Source organism: Homarus americanus, unplaced genomic scaffold (assembly GCF_018991925.1).
Source record: "Homarus americanus isolate GMGI-L3 unplaced genomic scaffold, GMGI_Hamer_2.0 scaffold40248, whole genome shotgun sequence".
In the NCBI taxonomy this organism is placed as follows: domain Eukaryota; kingdom Metazoa; phylum Arthropoda; class Malacostraca; order Decapoda; family Nephropidae; genus Homarus; species Homarus americanus.
Genome location: NW_024712526.1, coordinates 7406086 through 7425303, shown reverse-complemented (window position 1 = coordinate 7425303; position 19218 = coordinate 7406086). Strand labels below are relative to the sequence as shown.

The 19218-nt window shown below is 37.1% G+C and overlaps 1 protein-coding gene across 1 annotated transcript; it reads right to left on the bottom strand.

The window, feature by feature from the left end:
* Window positions 1-1036: 1036 nt before the first annotated feature.
* LOC121861792 lies at window positions 1037-18896 on the bottom strand. The gene is made up of 10 exons (XM_042359712.1): window positions 18802-18896; window positions 16451-16574; window positions 16027-16326; window positions 14996-15135; window positions 13026-13136; window positions 11017-11183; window positions 10314-10428; window positions 5815-6246; window positions 4248-4364; window positions 1037-2777 (listed from the first exon to the last, which is right to left on the bottom strand). The coding sequence occupies exons 2-10, from the start codon at window positions 16509-16511 to the stop codon at window positions 2682-2684; spliced, it is 1539 nt and encodes a 512-aa protein (XP_042215646.1). The 5' UTR covers window positions 16512-16574; window positions 18802-18896; the 3' UTR covers window positions 1037-2681.
* Window positions 18897-19218: the final 322 nt, after the last annotated feature.

Here is a 19218-nt window from a genome sequence, read left to right as displayed (position 1 = left end):
CCGAGTTATTGAGGGTTTACTGTACAGTATTTCATAACGACAAAACATTACAAATTACAGTGACCCCTTGGTTAATGAACTCAATCCGTTCCAGAAGGTCGTTCGTTAACCGAAACCATTGTTTCAATGGGTTTTTGGGTAATTGGTTCCAGTTCACCGAAAATTTCCTAAATTCAACAAAAATGGTAGAAAAGTTCACTTACTTTGAGGTGTGTATGTAGAAGGCTCCTGGATGATGATGATGATAGGAATTAGAATGGGGGTGGAGGAGAAGGAAGAAGAGAAGGCATTGGGGTGGAAGAGAAGTCACCCCATGGCACCATTTCACCCATAAAATTTTAGTTCTCTTGGTGTATTTCAAGATTATTTTCTTTAAATCAACACTGCACTGCATTATTTATTGTCAATATGTAAAACATATTTCAAAATGACCAATAATTTGCTTGGAAACACAGAAAAAAAGTGTTTAGTTGAAGAGTCTCAAGCAAGATGTTACCTCCAGTGAAAACAGAGAGAGACTAACGCCTGTTTGCTGTGTTAAGAGGCTGGATGCCGCGCATTAAACTAGTCACTTTACCTTCAATTAAGTTCAATAATTGTTAAAATGACTAAAAAATTGAATATTAAACTTTTAAAATTATTGAATAGTATAAACTTCTTGATATTTACTAAAATAGTAAGGAATTTAAGCCCTAAAACCGATTAATGTATTGGCGGACTGATACTAAAGCTGGTTGCCCGGTCAGTGCAAGCGAAAACATGTTGAGGTCGGTTCGTAAGAAATTCGTTAACCGAATTTTTGTTCGTTAACCGAATTGAAGATCCTTATGGAAGGCAGTTCGTTAACCGAGGCGTTCGTTAAACGAAGGGGTTACTGTGTGAGTGATTTCAAGTTAGAGAGGTACGAATTATGGTTTCTTTACTGTAGTTTGTAATCCAATTTATTTGTGTAATATGAGTACAGTAGTCAAATGTAAAACGATGTGGCAAATTACATAATCTTAACCAGTGGCTAAGGCTTCCTTCCTCGGCCCCATATACACTAAAAATGGAACATAAAGAATATAAAACTTCCACTGATGATGGCCTTCATTTAAGGGTTAGTGATCCTCCTTTATTTTTGCTTTAGACAAAAAAAAACTTGCCAATCAAACAAAAATTTAATGAGTTAAACAACCCAAATCATAAAACACTCAATATAAACAAAACTGGCCTAATTTAAAATATTAACCAAAACAACTTAAGTATCCACATGTCCTTGAAAACTGTTGAGCTACAAATTTTATAAGCTAAACACAAGTACTCTACAACACATTTTATGATGGAAAAAAAAATTATAAAATTTTACATTTGGGGTCTTTTGTTGCAGTTTTATTGTGCTTTAGAAATTTACTCACACACACACACCTAATATCATGAAAACTTGAGACAAAGGAAGCATATGAGGCACTATAATTCTGGAATGTTCTCTAGTTACTGCAACTTTTAATTTTATTTTAAACAACTTAGCTTGGATGATTACAGACACCAGCTACACTTTGGATACAATAGCTTCAATTGAGTACCTGGTAATTAAGTCCTTAAACAACTCTCATGTAAGACTTATTGTTACTTTCTGAAAAGCTAACATCTTTTGTGCTATATCCCAATATTTGTGGAATGACAAATGCCAAACCAAAATGGTTATCTTATGTTACGGCATGAATGTGATGAGTGGCCAGTTCAGCACATACCAGAGCCAAGTCACTGACCAACCCTACCTAGTGAGGGGACTGAAATACATCCCTGGGGCTACAAATACAAAAAGCCATGTGCAGTAATAATTTATGTGGGTATATCAGCAAGCAAATTAAATCCTGTGTAGTGTCTCAATATTTAGCATGTTTACATAACTTGCTAATTATTCTACCCTTGATGAATCAATAGGTGATAGGAAAAAAATGAACAAGTAATCTCGTCTTAATATTAAATCTAAACAAAAATAACTAAGACAATTTAACACACAAGAAAGTGTCTTTTTGTATAATTTACATACCATTGGCTTTGTTATTGTTTTGGCTTTAACATAATTCACTCAAGGAGGGAGGAGGAGGACTACTTTTTCACTCTTAGAAAAAAGAAAAAAATCATGCTAGAAAATAAATAAATAACTTTTCCTTTTGGAAATAAAAAATAAGTGTTCCCAGCATCATATCACTGAAATTTTCTTAAACTACCAAGGTATTATATAATAGAAGCGTATTTTATGGGTTTTCCAACGATGGTTTTGGAATTTTGATACGACTAATTATGGGGAGGGTGGGAGAAGAAATAAAAGAAGTGCAACCTACCAGCACAGCTGATGGGAGGAAACTGGTAGACAATGAAACTCCACCAATGTTTTGGTAATTTATGGAAGGTTCACTCGCAATATCATGCATTCATATATGACAAAAATATCTTTAAAAAGAAATTGGGGGGGGGAGGATATTTTAAAGTTTAATGAGATCCACTTCACCCATGCAAATAGTGCTACCCAATGATTTATACGTAATGCGCGAGAAGGTTAAGAATCGACAATGAATTTATATGAAGGGAATAAAGGTTCTGTACAAACACACTGAAAAAATTGCACTAGGGTTATGATGAATAGGATTGAGCGCTATTAAACTTTATAATAATAATAACACTAAATCCAACAGTTACACTGAAATATTTGTTGTAGTAGACATCTTTTCCATCTGTTCTTGTGGTGTGTCAGAATTCTGGGAGTCACAAGTCTCGAAGTGACGCAAGGCCTGAAAATAGTCCATTTTATTTCTTGTCATAGTTGTTTAAAGAATACAAAAATACACACAGTACCTTAAATTACTAAACACTAATCAGAAGTCCCCCCAAATTCTGATTAAATCAACACTAGAGCAAACTTTAATTAAAGTGGTGCAGCCTCTGCCTCAGTGAGCCATGACATGTTAGTGTGGTGTTTCAGGATTTTTATGTCAGCTTAGTGGTGTGTATGTTCTGTATTAAGCAGAATTTTCATAGAAAAACTCACATAATGTACGTGAAGAAAAAATTTGCCATGTTAGAATAATGTAGGAAGAATGTTAAAGTATGGACATTAGGAAAAAATGGGTATAATCATTTCATATGCCAGTATTGGTCATTTGGTCTTGCTTGAGCTCACAATCAGTGCCATCACAACACTCCCTGGAACAGTTCACAACTCTCACACCAAAAAAGCTTGCCCTAACAATTTTCTGAACCAGTGAGATTGTTTAACTTGAGGCTGTGACCTCTAGTGGGGTGGGCATCTGCTAATTCTAAGTATGAATCCTTGACTGAGTAACTTGCATTTAGTTGAAGAGTACATGTTCAACATTTTAAACATGTCTAAGGTTCTAACCCTTAATCAGCAGCTAAAATTCCCCATTGCCCCTATATCTTTGAAATTATATGGCATTAATCAGTCCATCATGAAGGTAAACCCACCTACACACAAGATGGCACAAGTTGCCACGTGACAGCCATGTGCTTGGGGAATATTTGTGTGTGTATCTCACTTAAGCCCAGTGTAGGTGTGTACAGTAAGTGTCAAAGATGAACAAAACATTCTGGTTACCAATTGTCTATAAATGTATACCCGGTAGTTAAATATCATATCAGAATGGTTTGTCTTGAATAAAATAATTTTACAAGGTTGTCTTATAATAAATGTGTGAAAAAGATAATAGGCAGAGAACATTACATACACTCAGTGTCTCCTTTTAGGGCATCCTTAATTTTTATTTAATTTGTCTACATTTTATTATATGATCATTGTGCTTGTCATATATATATATTAGTTGTTTGAACATCACGAAATAGTGGTAGAATTGGCCTGTGGTAGTAAAGCTTAAATTGTGTAATGCATTTTTAGTTTTTACATTCAACTAGTTGTTCAGTTTATGCAATTTCAGTGACGCGATCCTTTTTGGGGGGAACACAACCCTTTGATGCGTGAAAAACTGAGATATATATTCCCTGCAAAAATTTGGGGTGCATCTAATATACAGTAATGGGAAAGATGGTACTTAAAATCCAAACACTCAAGTTTACTTACAAACCATGAAATAAACTTAATTTTTCTATACTTAATCATAATTCTTTATCATTAACCATGCACAATTTATATTATCTTTTTTTTTTATCTACATAGGTATATTGCTTTAATATTCTGGTGTATATCTGAATTATTTATCATAACATCTTAAAAGACACTAAATTACCATAGAATGTGAAGGCACAGTTTTCTTTCCATGTGAAATTTGGACGTCTTGAATGAGTATTCTGCGTTTTCCTCTCGCAGGATGATCTTTTGGAGCCTTTATATCACCAGTAGATACCTGGAAAACATAATGATAATGGTGTAACTGAGGAAAGGAATAAAAGAAGAGAAATTGGAAATACAATGTTAATCTTTGAATAATTATGGTGGGTGGTAATGTGGATGTGGGAAATAAGACAATGATAACTGGTCAGGAGATGTCTGAAGGATGTAAGAGGAGTGGATAAAAAAAAGAGGATGTACAAAGGCAAAGTACCAGGTGCAATGGGTAGAGGGTTGGGAAAGATGGAACAATGCATTAAGTGAGAACCAGACTGCTCATTGCTACTGTGGCACCATATCTTGTCAGATAGTGGCCATCAGTGGTGACTTGGTTCTAACATCCCTTAAGTTGGAAGGAATGTATGATAAGACAGATTAAAGGGATTTTAAGTCATAATTAGACTTTCTTTGTGACAGATCTGTGTCACATGTGATAGTTTTCTGTAGATCCTATTAAGAAAAAGTGTGAAGCTTCAAAAATATCCTCTATGTCCTGTCTGTAAGAAAGGTGTTGGCAGTAACTCAATAATGTGTTATGGTTATGGAAGATTGGTACATAAGAGGTGCAGTGAAGTAAATGGCAGATTGCAGGATGTTGCCAACTTTAAGTGCAGGTAGAAGTGCCCACAGAAACTCAACATTGGGGATATGTCCCTGGACTGTGTTGATGAGTTCTGTTACCTGAGTGAGATGATCAGTGCCTGTGGGGATGCTGTAGCCAGTTTAGTTGTTGCAGGTGTGAATAGTGTGATGATGTATCACAGTTAATGAGAATGACATAAGTAGACTTGAGTGAACTAGTGGTAGTGAAGGAACACGAGAAAGAGATGGAGCTTTATTCCTGATGTTTCTTCACAATGAACAATTGTCTTGAGTAAACTAAATTGAGAATGGCGAGGTGGATATGTAATGTGACATTAAAAGACAGGAGGCCCTGTTCAGAGCTAAGAGGACAGCTGGATATTGAGAAAATCAGCAAAGTTCTACATACTGTAGAGGCAGGCTCAAATGGTTTGGGCATGTGAAAAGAGAATGGATAAAGCCAACTGAGTCAAGAGGTGCATGAGCCTAAATGTGGAGAAGAGGAGAGGAGAGGTTAGGTTAGGTTAGCCTAACCTAGCCAAGATTGACATGGGTAGAGGTGGTAAGAAATGAAATTAGTCAGGAACCTGAAAAGAGAGACTGTAAGAAATCGAACAGCATGTCAGGTAATTGAAACTGACCCATGAAAAATGGCCATAAAATGTTGATGAGTTAGCATAAAATATTTACACACAAACTATTACAGACTCCCATGGCAATAATTACTACCATCATCAATGTTTTGCTGCCATTTTCCATAATTGTGTGGGTTAGCAAATACCCAATACCATTAATCCATAGAAAACTTCAAAATAGCAAATATAAAGTATTAATTACAAAAATATAATACAAAAACCCAAAGAATAGAGCCCATGTAAACTCACCTCCATATTGTTTCCATCAAACTCAGACTTCACAAGACAGTCTCCATCAAACTCAGACTTCACAAGACAGTCTCCATCAAACTCAGACTTCACAAGACATTGTGTAGGAAGTGAGGCCCAAAAGATGGAGTTCTCTCCACTGGTAAGCTGGGTGCCAAATGTGGCCATAGTGTCACCAGCAGTTGCCACTGTGTCAGCAGCAGTCTCCAGTGTTGACTGTAAGCCATTGTCAATACTGACCACCCTCTGTGAGCCTACTGAAAGAACCTGTGAATCATTGGGAATATCTGATTTCATTCCAGGAGTGAATTTCAACTGTTCCATGTCCTCCTCAGCTGTTGAAGCCTCCATGGATGCTCGAAGAGAAGATATGGGAAGATCTGGGGTTGCATCAGTATCAATATCTGCACTTAACTTTATGCTATGAGGAGTCTGTAAAGGTGGCGTGTAATGTTAATTATCCAAATATACTATAACAGCAAATCAAGCCAATTATACATTCCTTTATACAGTGGAGTCGGCCAATAATAAGAGCTAGGAACTGCCAGGACCCGTATTACTTCATAGATGCATTAAAGTGAGACATAGGATGACATGTCAAATGTACCAATGTGTCTGATTGTCATAAAAATAGTAAAATACACATTAAAAAGGGCTAAATGATTTAATTCTACCCCAAAAAGTATATATTAGACACTACAGGTGAGTTAAAGCAAGGCTAAAGTGAAAAAAAAAAACAGATCTGACTTGAAGTGAAGGGCTCATGAGCGACAGTGGTTCAAGTTACCTGTCATAGTACGAACGAACTACTGCGGGCGGCAGCTTTCAACCACATTATATCGTAATTATCCATCATTAACTAGATATGAAAGGTGTTAATTGAGGCGTCTAGCGTAGGAGGGACGAACTCGCCAAATCATAGTTTTGAGTAAACACACAAAAAAAATTTTAGAACTGTAAAATCACAGAACCATACGAAAACAACGGGGAGTAGAGACGAACTCGCCACTTCCTGTCATCACAGTTAGAAATATAAAGCCTGGAAAATTCCGAAACCACAGAAAACAGATTTTTGGGGGACTGGCGAGTTCGTCCCTCCTACGCTAGACGCCTCAATTAGAGGTGCTGCATTATTTGGGCTGTCTCCACTGTCTATTAATTACAAAACCTTGCCAGAATTGGAAGATAAAGTTCATAACAAATTAACAAAGGAAAGATCAACTACCTGAACGGTTACAGTAAGCAGAAAATTGATAAAATGATAAATTAAATCAGAATTCTTCAAGTATCAAAGCAAATCAATGAATGGCTGTTTTTGCCTTTATTATTTAACTTAGAAGAGGAATGGCCAGTATCACAGGGATAATAGATCCAATAGCCCTAACATCTAACGCAACAAATACCCGTAATTAGTAAATGGGACAAATTGTTGAAATAATAAAACAATCTACTAGTACTATAATACATCTTTACCATATACAATATAAGCAGGTATGAGACCATTTATCCAGCATCCTGGTGTCCAGAATGCTCCATAAACAACATATGTTGTCGAATTATTTAAAATGTCTACCGAGTAATTTCCGGTCAGAGATATTTCTGTCCATCCCCTACCTGTGAGCTGTGTATTTTGTTACCCCAGTATGGTTATTTTTTTAACTCGTATTTTTGGGTAGATACATTGTATTATTTTTATTTTGTTACATACATTCAATATTACATAATGTGAAAAATAAAGAAATAAAAAATAATACAAATAAAAGAAATACATTGCACTTTACTTTTTTACTTTTATACTCTTCACCACTGATCGGCTCGTTAGCCGCTTGGGCGATCGGTCACGTCTCTGTTATGCACTGTTGGTAAGTACTGGGCATGCACAGGCTCCTGAATGTACCTGAACCTGCTCCAGTGTTGGTCAAGCCTTGTCTTGAAAGAGCTCACGCTCGGTGCCATCACAATACTTTCTGGTAGATTGTTCCAAGAGTTCATAACTCTCACTCCGAAAAAGTTTGCCCTCACAGTTTTCTGGACTTGCGGCTTCTTCAATCTTGAGCTGTGACCCCTTGTGGGGCGAGCGTCCACCAGCTCCAAGTACGGACACTCGACTGAGTAGTGCCCCTTGAGATGCTTATACACCTCAATTAGGTCACTCCTTGCTCGTCTGTAATATAAGCTAGGCAAGTTCAGGCGCTCCAATCTCCCAGGGTAGCTGAGGTGCCGTAGTGCAGGCACCAGTCTGGTGGCCCTCCTTTGAACATTTTCAACCAACTGACAGTCCCTAGCATATCTCGGGGACCAGACGGGGTGACAATACTCCAGATGGGGAAGCACTTCACTCTTGACGATCGTAACGAGGTACGGACCGTCTAGATATCTGAACGACCTTCTTTTAAGACCCAATAATTTATTTGCCTGATTTACCTTCTTCTCGCAATGGCCTGAGAACTTCAGCTCATTGTCAACATACACACCTAGGTCCTTCTCACAATCAGTCTCAAATAGTGCGGTTTCTTCATCCCGTTAGGACATATGATACGCCTCCTTACCGTTGGTATGCCCCAGGTGCATCCTCTTACACTTCATGACATTGAATCTCGGCATCCATTTCTTCAACCATTAGGAGCCCACAGAGGTCCTTCTGCAGCTCTTCACAGTCCGCTTGGTTCTTGATTTCCTGAAATAACTTGGCGTCATCGGCAAACGTTTGTATGGAGGAGTGTACAACGTCAGGCATGTCATTTATGAAACAAACAAACAACAGCAGGCCCAATACACTGCTTGTGACAGGTACGGATGAGAATTTTGTGCCATTAATTACCACACACTGCTTGAGGTCATGTAGAAAGTCTACTATCCACGCTAGGACATTTCCCCAAATTCCGTACCCTTCCAGTTTGATTTTCAGCCTTTCGTGGGGTACACTGTCAAAAGCCTTGGCAAAATCTAAGTAAATATTGTCGATATTACCACCTCGTTCCAGAATATGGGTCCAAATATCCAATACCTTGAGCAATTGTGTTAAGCAGGAGCGCCCCAGCATAAAACCATGTTGGCAATCCTTTACAAGGTTGTTTTGTAGTAGATGTTCCATTGTGGCGGCTCTGATAATACTCTCAAGTAATTTACATATTATGCTGGTCAGGCTCACCGGTCTATAGTTGTTCGTGGAGTGACAATCGCCCTTCTTGAAGATAGGACTCACATAAGCCACTTTCCATTCACTGGGGACCTTTTGTTCATCCATGCATTTACAAAACAGGATCTTCAGGGGCTCGGCAAGCTCGTTGTACAACTCTCTTAGCACTTTAGGATGCACCATGTCAGGGCCGGGACTCTTATGGACCTTTAGCCTATACAGTTTATTTCTAATACCCTCTTCTGTGAACACAATGTGGGTCAATGCTGTGTCGAACCGTCTGTCCTCAAACGCAGGAAAGTTAATTGCATCCTCTCCTGTGAACACTGAAGAAAAGAAGCTGTTCAATGCTTCAGCTTTATCCTGGACAGAATGTGGGTAACTACCATCTTCAAGCCTCAGGTCTGATACTCCTACTCGCGTTTTTAATTTTGACTTTGCAGTGATAAACGCCTTTGAGTTTGACTCGACCTCGCTTGCAACCAGCCTCTGGAACTCCTTTTCAGCCCTTCTACACTCTATCTTTGCTTGGTTTCTGGCTCTTGCAGACATCCTCCTGTCCTGTTCATCGTTTGACCCAACCCACATCTTGAATTTCTGGGTTTTCTTCTTAACTCTGTTGACCGCCGCGTGGTTCAGGTGTAGGGATCCCCTTGTATTCCTAGAGGCACTGGGTTTGGTCTTGGGTATATATTTATCGATCAAATGGGTCACTTTACTGGTTATGATATTCAGCGTAGTGGCTGCGTTCTTGTACCTTACTGAGTCAGGCCAGTTGATACCTCTCATTTCTTCCCTCATCCCTTTGTAATTTCCCTTGTAATATTTGCACCTTGGCCTGGCCTGGTAATTATCATTAGGTATTAAGTATTTTTCAACTCATTGGGTAAATCTAAATTTTTTTTTTTAACTCGGTTACATGCACACACAATTCTACACACAAAACGTGCAAAAAATAATATTAAAATATCTACAGGTTTCCACTGTGAAAATGTGGAGGTCAGATGTGGAGCACTGTTGCTAAGGCAAGCACCATTCAACCCGGTTTGAACACTAACTTGCATAATTTTGACTCTTTGCTTTCATTAATGCTCTTTATATGTTTTTGTTATTGATATTCATATGTCTATAATTTTAAGTTTTAATGTGACATTGTACAGTTAAAGCTACTTTTATGAGTGAATCTAGTGATCAGAAGAGTCTTCACAGGCAGTTACAAAGGGTTTACTGTACATTTTAGGCCTGGCACTCCAAATTCCAGAAAAATCCCCTATCCGGCTTCCCTGGGGTCCCAAAGCATGCCAGTTAATGATCTCATACCAGTATATATATATGTAATACATAATTAAAACCAGCTTACCTGAACAGTGTCACTGACTGCAGTGTCACTTCCTGTAATTTCCTTTTCTTCTACTCTATACAGATACTGAGGAAATGCAAAGTTTATCACTCTGGAACAGTTTGGAAAAGTGCCTCTGTAAATTGAAAAAGTGAATGTTACCAAGACAAACCTTACCAAATTAACAAACACAAAAAAAACTTGCATGATGTAAAAGGTGATAGTATATGGGGTGAAGCCTCTCCCTACTCTTGAATTGTAAAAAGAGAACAGAAATCTTAGATGTGGATGGAATACTACCACTAACAAACTTAATTGGAGTAACTATGAAGGTGGAACAAGAGAAGTGTGGATGATGGACAAAAGATAAAGGTTTATTGTCTGAACTGTGTAATGTGGATATACCTGTACTGCAATAGGAGGATGAAGTGAAAATGTTAAAGTAACAACAGGGTGAATTATGGCAGGTCTGGTTTGTTGACCGAGGAGTGAAATTGCTCATGAATGTACATAAGTATAAAGGAATGATTGTATTTAAGTACACAAGCTCTACTCAGTTAATTGTAAGATTCAAAGTGGACATAGTGTACTTGTTTATGCTCTACACCATTTATCAGCTTAGTAGCTGGTTTGTGTACTGTTGATAGGTATATATGTTTCTGTCCCTTTGGAGGAGACTTAAAAGTAATGATAAAATAACCACAAATATGACCAAAAAACTTACAATTTCCCCTTTTTTTTTAAAAGTTTGTCCTTCTGGAGCCACTTCATAAGTTCCCTTGCAATAGTAATATTCACTCCTAAGCGCTGGCCAAGCATAGGTGCAGTAATGCGGCAGTTGTTGTCACGAAGAAATACCAGAGTACGACGGTAAAGGCAAATCATTTCAAGCTGTATGGGACATGGCAGGGAATTACAATTACTAACTTTATGAAGTTTATTAAAACAAGCACACACACACACATACACAAGCTCTCTCAAAATTAAATACTTCATTGTCCATTCTGTTGGAATGGATACAGTTGCACAGAATTGGAACCTTTGTGGCAAATGCACATCATCCACCCATATGTACCATTGGCAGCCATTTCTTGGGGGTATTCAAATGCTTCCAAAACACGGCTTTCATCTTTGACTCAGGTTCTCAATGATGAATCTAGGTTTTATCTCCAATAACCAGAGTGGAAACGAAGTTGACTGGATTGGCTTCATACATTCATGGGGCTTGACTGAGAAACCCATCTTCCAGAACCCATATATTCACAGATGATGGTCACAACACTTTCATATGAAATACTAACTTTAGTGCTTATCTCATGAACTGACTGGAAAGTCTTCAAGTTTCTCACCCATGCTTGAAATCCTTGGCTGAACCTTATTATGGTGGCACATTAGAGGGCATCTGTACCTACAGGCTTGCTATGTGCTTTTCCTATGTTTAGCCACTGAACCAAGGTTTCTTGACTCACAAATTCTCTCTTTGCAAGGTTTTCCAGGAACTTAACCCTCTTTAATGTACTGTAGATGGTTTACTATATGTATTTCTTGACGAAATGAATTACTGTACTGGTCAAGGAGTTACATTGCATGGCTGCTAGCTGCCACTATGCTCAATTAGTGATACTTGTAGAAACGTAAATGCATACACTGTACAGATTTTTTTTTTAATTCTGTTTATTATTTTAAATCCACATTTCACTTCTTGAAAGTTTATAGATAAAATACTTTCTTAGAATTATTTTTTTATTCATAAAAAATCTGTATGAATGGCCTTTACAAATACAGTATTAATTTATATATTTACAGTAGTGTACTGCATTTGTAATATGTTTAATTTCAGCTGTTAGGGTCAGTTGCACTTTTTATTCCTGTGATAATTTGTGTTCGTTGTCTTTGGTCCAAACATACCGGATATTTTGGGTTCATGGTCCCAAGGTCCATTGTATTCAAGTTACTCTATAAGCTACTCTTTTGTATACCAAACAGTTTATCCCAAACATTTGCAAATTTGAGGAGGGTCTACTGTACAGTATTTAGAAATAACTTAAATTTGAGATCTTAATACAGTATGGTAGTCTTAATATTTTACTGTGGTACTAAAGTTAATTGTGCCTACTCATTCATCTCCCCCTAGCTTCATCTTTCCTACAACAAAGGATCAACAAACTAGGCATTGATCAACTTTTCCTGGCATACCCATCACTAATGCTCTATATATGGGGAGCATCTGATATTTCTTACAATAAAAGATTTTTAAAAATTTGGGGAGCCTGACTCGCAAAGTTAAGTAGTTACAGAACAAGACTTAGGCATAATGACTGTGAAAGTATTACACTTTATGGGTGATGGTAGCCCTTATTTGGATGTTATTCCTAAATACAATGGGATGCTCCTTGTATACTTTGGTCTGTGATGGCAGCAGCTCTGATGTTTTCACAAAGCTCTACTCTATGAATCACCATTATGTTTCCTGTTTGTGGTTGTCATTACTACACGTAACCAACAATAGGTAAATGAGGTATTTTATGATCCCCCAAACCAATCTGTTATATATTAGGAGTATAACATTACAGAGAAACCTTGTTTTTTGATATCTTGTTACATCCATTTAGACATTTTTAACTTATAAACCTACCAAAATAGTTCCAGTCCAGTACAATTTTATGTAAATATAGAAATAAACCAAATATTGTCAACTAAATAACTACTGTAAAGCAGAACACCAAGTAGCACCTCAGGATGATCTTTGAGAGTGGGGTCAGTTGAGGGTGTTGAAGAAGTGCCACAAGCTTCACATATATGATGAGCTGGTGCCTCACTTTCCTTTAACACGTTGAAACAGAGCTGAAAAACCAGGCACAGATGTAAATTTCAAGAATGATAAAATGAATAGAAATCATCATTTGTAATTCTGAACTGTGTATATCTACTGTACTGTATACGTATACTGCCTTCAAATTGTTGTTGACTTCAACAAATTGTTATTCACAAGCAAATGAAACAATCCATAGTTGAAAATTTATAGTTTCTTCAAGCCTTGTCCTCCTTCAAGTCCTATGTGTAGTAAAGGTTATATCGCCAGCACAGACTTCACCATTCAACCTGGGAAGTATTTTAAATATCAGCTGTGTAACATCAGAACTGCCATTGCAGATATGGTGCGGTTCTGAAAGACTGCATCCCCCACACACTGCATCTCCTCACTGCTGTATACCATACTATTAATCTGGCAAGATTTTTTTAATTATTATTATTGTTTTTTATTTGCTTTTTAAAGGAAGTAGTTTCAAGAAATAAATTTTGTTTATAATTTTCTCATAAATATCCATGTAAAATAAACAAAACAAAAAATTCTAAAACATGGTGGCTAACATAGGTTGCAATTCAGACACCACAGACAGCCAAGAGCCTTCGACAAAACATTTAGAAATCGTTCATTCACTAAATGGAAGTTTATACAGAAATGCATTTTTTATTGTAGGGCATGAAAGCAATTTTTTTTAACAACTTTTCCTAATTACAACAGCTCTCTTTCACAGTGACACATTGTACATTACTACTGTGTGCTGTACTATCCATTACAGACAATGATACAATTTTCATAATTTCTGTATCATTTTCCTTACTTATGAATGAAATTACAGTATCTACAGTATATGTACTATTGCTGAGTGATGTTTAACATATTTTAGTCGCTATTGAGTGCTATCACCACACTTCTGAGACAACATTGACTGATCCCTCATAACCCCTTAACATAACTCACCTCAACGCTTTAAGTAATTTATCTGTTTTTTGGTATCGTTTCCCTATTTAAGGTCTTTTAGGTTTGATGAACCGCAATCTCTTTTTTATAATAAAAACATTAATTTCATGTAGTAGTTTACATTCCGATTTAAAAAATATACTGGATATATTTTCTTGGAGAAAATAGTATAAAGTACCAAAATGATTATTTGAACTAAAAAATATTGTATAGGTTAGGTTAGCTAAAATTTATAACTACTGTTCGACGTTTGTTTACGTTTAACAGACTCATACCTCTCTTCAGCCAATATTTAGTTTTGTATCATTTTCATTACTTCCTATTATTTTCTCAAAAATACATATTTGAAATCAGAATGCAAAACTACATAAAATTAATGTGTTTTTATTAAACAATTTTGCAGTTCACGAAATTGAAAAGATCCCCATTTATGAATGAAAACACACGACTGAATCCATACCATTACTGAGTGATTTTTAGTACAGTATTCTTAGTAGTACTGTACTCATAACCTACCTTATGTTTCATAATGGAAACTAATGGGAAAATAAATTCATTAAGGAAAATGTTATAAAACTTTCTGCATTATAATGAAGTTTTTAAAAACATTATACTGGAATATATTACTATATGATGCCCTATAAGAATGATTAGAACAATAATGAGAAAATATTTCATCCATTTTTATTAACCCCTCGTGTATGGGCTCCCTTTAGAGCTGAATAAAATCATCTGATGTTAGCCCAATAAATTACTATACTAAAAGTAGCATCTCCATAGTGAAAGGGTTAATGGGTATTTCTCCACTGATAATCCAGTCAATTGGCTCATCAGGACACCCCTTTTCACCTTATACAGTAATCCAAATTTTCGAGTTGTACTGTATAGAGGAGTGTAAAAACCTTTCTAATGCTCATGAGAAAGGAACTGAACTTACTGCATGTTGCCACTTGTCGCAAAAGTCACAAAGAATCATAAGGCCATCATCCTGGTTTACACCACAAGGACAACGCACTGTAAACTCTGTTTCTCCTGAGAAGATTTGTGATTCTGCATTGGTGGTGCTGTGGGCACTTCCTACAGGAAGAACACATGAAATTATTGTACTATTGGAAGAAAATTAGGTTCAGCACACTGAAACAAATTAATGATTGATAATACAGTACCACAACATGAGCATATTTTGCGGGTGTATAAAGATGAACATTGAACCATGAATTGTTACTAATACTGAAGGTAAGACTTGAATGGTAAATACATCTTTTCGTTTTTTAACTTAAGACCAACACAGCAGATAGACACCCAAATTACAATACTGTAGAAAGAAAGCAAGTCATTAAACACATCCCTGTCACAGACTTAATGCTTAAGGGCAAAAATGTGGGGTCCAATGATAGAGACAGTCATGGCTTTAAATCTGAAAAGACAAATAAAGGTGTAGGTTGGCTGTGTGAGGGTTGGGTAAGGATCAGCACATGGTTGTATAAAGATTTTGGTAGGGGCACCATTATCTCGGTAAACATTTGGTCGTGCCTTACCTGGCAAGAAGGGTCTCAGCCAACTCTAATCTCAACAGGTCATATACTGTTATACACTTTACAAATACTGAGGGGTAGACAAAATAGAAAAATGCTGGGATGAAGGAAGGCCTAAAGTGATGGGGATAGACATACAGAAAGCAGCAGCAGCTCATATGAGTTTCAAGAAAGTATTTAGCCAAGTGGTTTGTTTGAATGTCATTTCACTTAGATTAAAGGATTAAGGTAGCATACCGGGGATCTTAACTGATGATACAGGTGTATTTAAAGTTTCATTCAAATTCCTTGAACAGTGTAAAAAATTATGGACTACACAAGAAAGTGTAATGGATACGAGTATACAGTATACATAGGAGGATGGGTGGAAGCACAAGAGCTTAACTAGAGATAATCAGTTACTCAATATTTAAGAAAAGTTTGAGTTACACACCAGGTGTTATCGCTGTCCGGTCAGAAAGACAGGGTGTCCTCACGTTGGAACTTTGTACAGGCCTCGCACACTGCTGTGACCCTGAAGAAAGTGTTTGTGAAGCCTGAGGTACTAGCCAATCTTCAAGCTGTGAACCAAATTCTCTGGTAATCCATGACTTGTCATTGTTGTTTGGTGTAAGACTGGGCTTGAGCTCTCTTTTCATTACTTGGTCTCCATTTGTTTTAGGGGTCTGCATAAGTCCACTTTCATGGTTATTACCACCAAATACTTCAATGTGATTTCTTTTTGAGCTGTGAACTACAAACAGTAATTACGGTAGTTTAAATACTATCTTCACCGTAACATTATAATATGAAACATAATTCAGAAAAATACTGCAAGACAACATATGACATTTAAAAATACACTCATCACAACAAACCTGGTGACATTGGTTTTGTGGGAGAAACGTGAGCTACTGAACGCCCGGAGAAACTTCGCATCAAAGAATCAGTACACTCTGAGGACTGCACAGTGTCATCCAAAATGGATTTCTGCCTCTCATCCTAGATCAATATTAAACACATATTAAGATAACTATATCACAAGCAAAATACATAATACCAATCATACAAAGTCATCATTACCATTTTACACCCCTTTTCAATGTTTGTGAGGGTTAGCTGTGATTAACATGCCCAGTACTTGCCAACAGTGAGTAACAGAGATGTGACTGATCGCCCAAGCGGCTAACGAGCCGATCAGAGGTGAAGAGGATAAAAGTCAAATACCTGTACATACTCGAGTACAGGGTCAAACTATGTGAGCACTACATTTCCGTGGGTCATTTACAGTGCACGAAAGCTACCCGGTACATGAACACAAAAGGCTAACCTAACCTAATCTGGGCTTACCTACAATACCCCTTAGATTTTCTTATGTTGTTACATGAAGAACAGAACCTCAGTCACTATAATGTTGTATATACATGACACTTTAAATTTACAAAAACCAGCAAGTTCTGTGATGCAGTTTAATACAGCCTACTGCCTCCACACATATATACAGTATACAGGTACACACTCATGCTCTTCATTTATCTTATTCTATACCGTAGTTTTATGTTATATTTTCTTTATTTGTAAACCACACTAAAGTAATATAATTTTTTATTCTCAACAAGCATGGACATGGGATAAAAACGCTGAACTAGCGAGCGATGTTGGGTGGGTTGGCTCGTGAGAGCAAGACTCAAGGGTAAGAGCAGTTCAAGGGGTCAGACGTGCTTACAGGGGGTCCCCGGGATACGAACGGGTTCTGTTCCTGAGGACGTTCTTAAGTCGGATTTGTACGTAAGTCAGAACACACGCTATGTGCAAACGGTACTTACAGAACAATGTTTAAAATCCCACTATATCATAGTCTAAGTCCTTAAATACTTCTAAAATCACTTAATTTAAGACAAAATAAGATTTAGAATGACAAAATACAGAAAATGAAAGTAAAAAATAAGTCATCAGGTAAATAAAATACTAAAAAAATTCAATTTTAACCCTGTTCGTATTGGCAGGTGTTCGGAAGTCGGGGACCCCTGTATAAGCAGGGTCATGTACTATGGACAAGGATATTCTGTGAGCCCACTGTACTTTATTCTTTAAACATTTTGATAAGTACCGTAATGTGAATCATCACAGCACAGCATGTACTGGTAATAAAAATATTTTAATTTTATTACCTTCATTAAAGTTTATTAATACTGTACAATAATATCCTTAGAAATTAAAAATCATTTGTGGAGTGTTATGAAGGCATATCCCACCAGTACATGCCAACAGTGCGTAACAGAGACATAACCAACTGCCCAAGTGGCTAACGAGGCAATCAGTGACGAAGAAGATAAAGTACGTACACTAAATTATCAGACTACACACCTCCCATGGCACTGAGCACTGAGGGGAGGCAGCATTCCAACTGGGGGCTGTGTTGCTATGGTGAGCTGAGTCTTCATAATATGTACACTAACTTAAACGTTTTGGTGCTTTCTTAATTGCTGTTTACAGTAGAGTTCATTTCTAGAGTTGGTAACACTTCAGTGTCAGCTGTTGTGGTACCGTAGTGGTCACTGCCAAGATGCATTGGTGTGTATTTGGTGTCTTTCTACCCATACATAATATGTCTAAGATTATACCTAGCATTTCTCACAAGCTAGACTTTTTACCCAAAATCAAGGGTTGAACTATGAGATCAGTTTCTAAACAAGTATATACAGTACCTGATGATAGCTCTTCATACCACGTTGTCTGTTGCAGCCTCTCATCAGGTTCTTATGACCTCTCCCCATTTCATTCTCAACCTACTCCTGGCTTTCCTCCCTTCCACATTTAGACTTGTGCACCTCTTGACCCAAATTGTCTCCTCTAATGTCTACCCAAACTATTTCAGCATACCTCTATACAAAATTTCACCCGAACTCTTAATGTCAAACACCCATGTTAGCTCTGAACAAGGTTTCCTATCTCTCAATATCACAGTACTAATCCACCTCACCATTCTCATTTGAGTTTGCTCCAGCCTGTATATCTCCTCTTTAACTCCCATTAGAGTTAAGATTCTGACAAGAGAGACCACTGCAAAAGACAAGCAGCATAGAGAACTGCCAACAGTTAACTGTGGCTAACCCACAGGCATGGAAAATGGGAGTGAGACAATGATAATAATAATAATAATAATAATAATAATAATAATAATTATGAGGATGATGATGAGTGGCCAAATAAGACAAAAATAAATTACCTGAGTGTTGCTTGCCGAGAGCTCATCATTTGAGTATGAGCTTTTATCCACACTCACTCGAAGCTTCACTGTGTGGAAACGAGTACTTACGTCCCCAACCTGGTGATAGTAAATTTGCTGTAGTGTTGTGTACGGCTGTTTCTGTTCTACATACTATTAAAAACTAAAACATATACAGTTAACCCTCACTTTACGCGGTTAATGTAACCCGGAGGGTCCCGCGTAAAGTGAGAAACGCGTAAAGTGAATAACATAACATATGGGATTAATTGAAATGGAGTCCGGGCCGATCCCAAACTCCACTTTTTGACGACACACAACTATGTTGTAGTAAAAATATTATCTTAACTTTATGATGGTATGCACACACAATTAATAATTAAGAGAAATATCAATAATATTAGGTTTTTTAACACT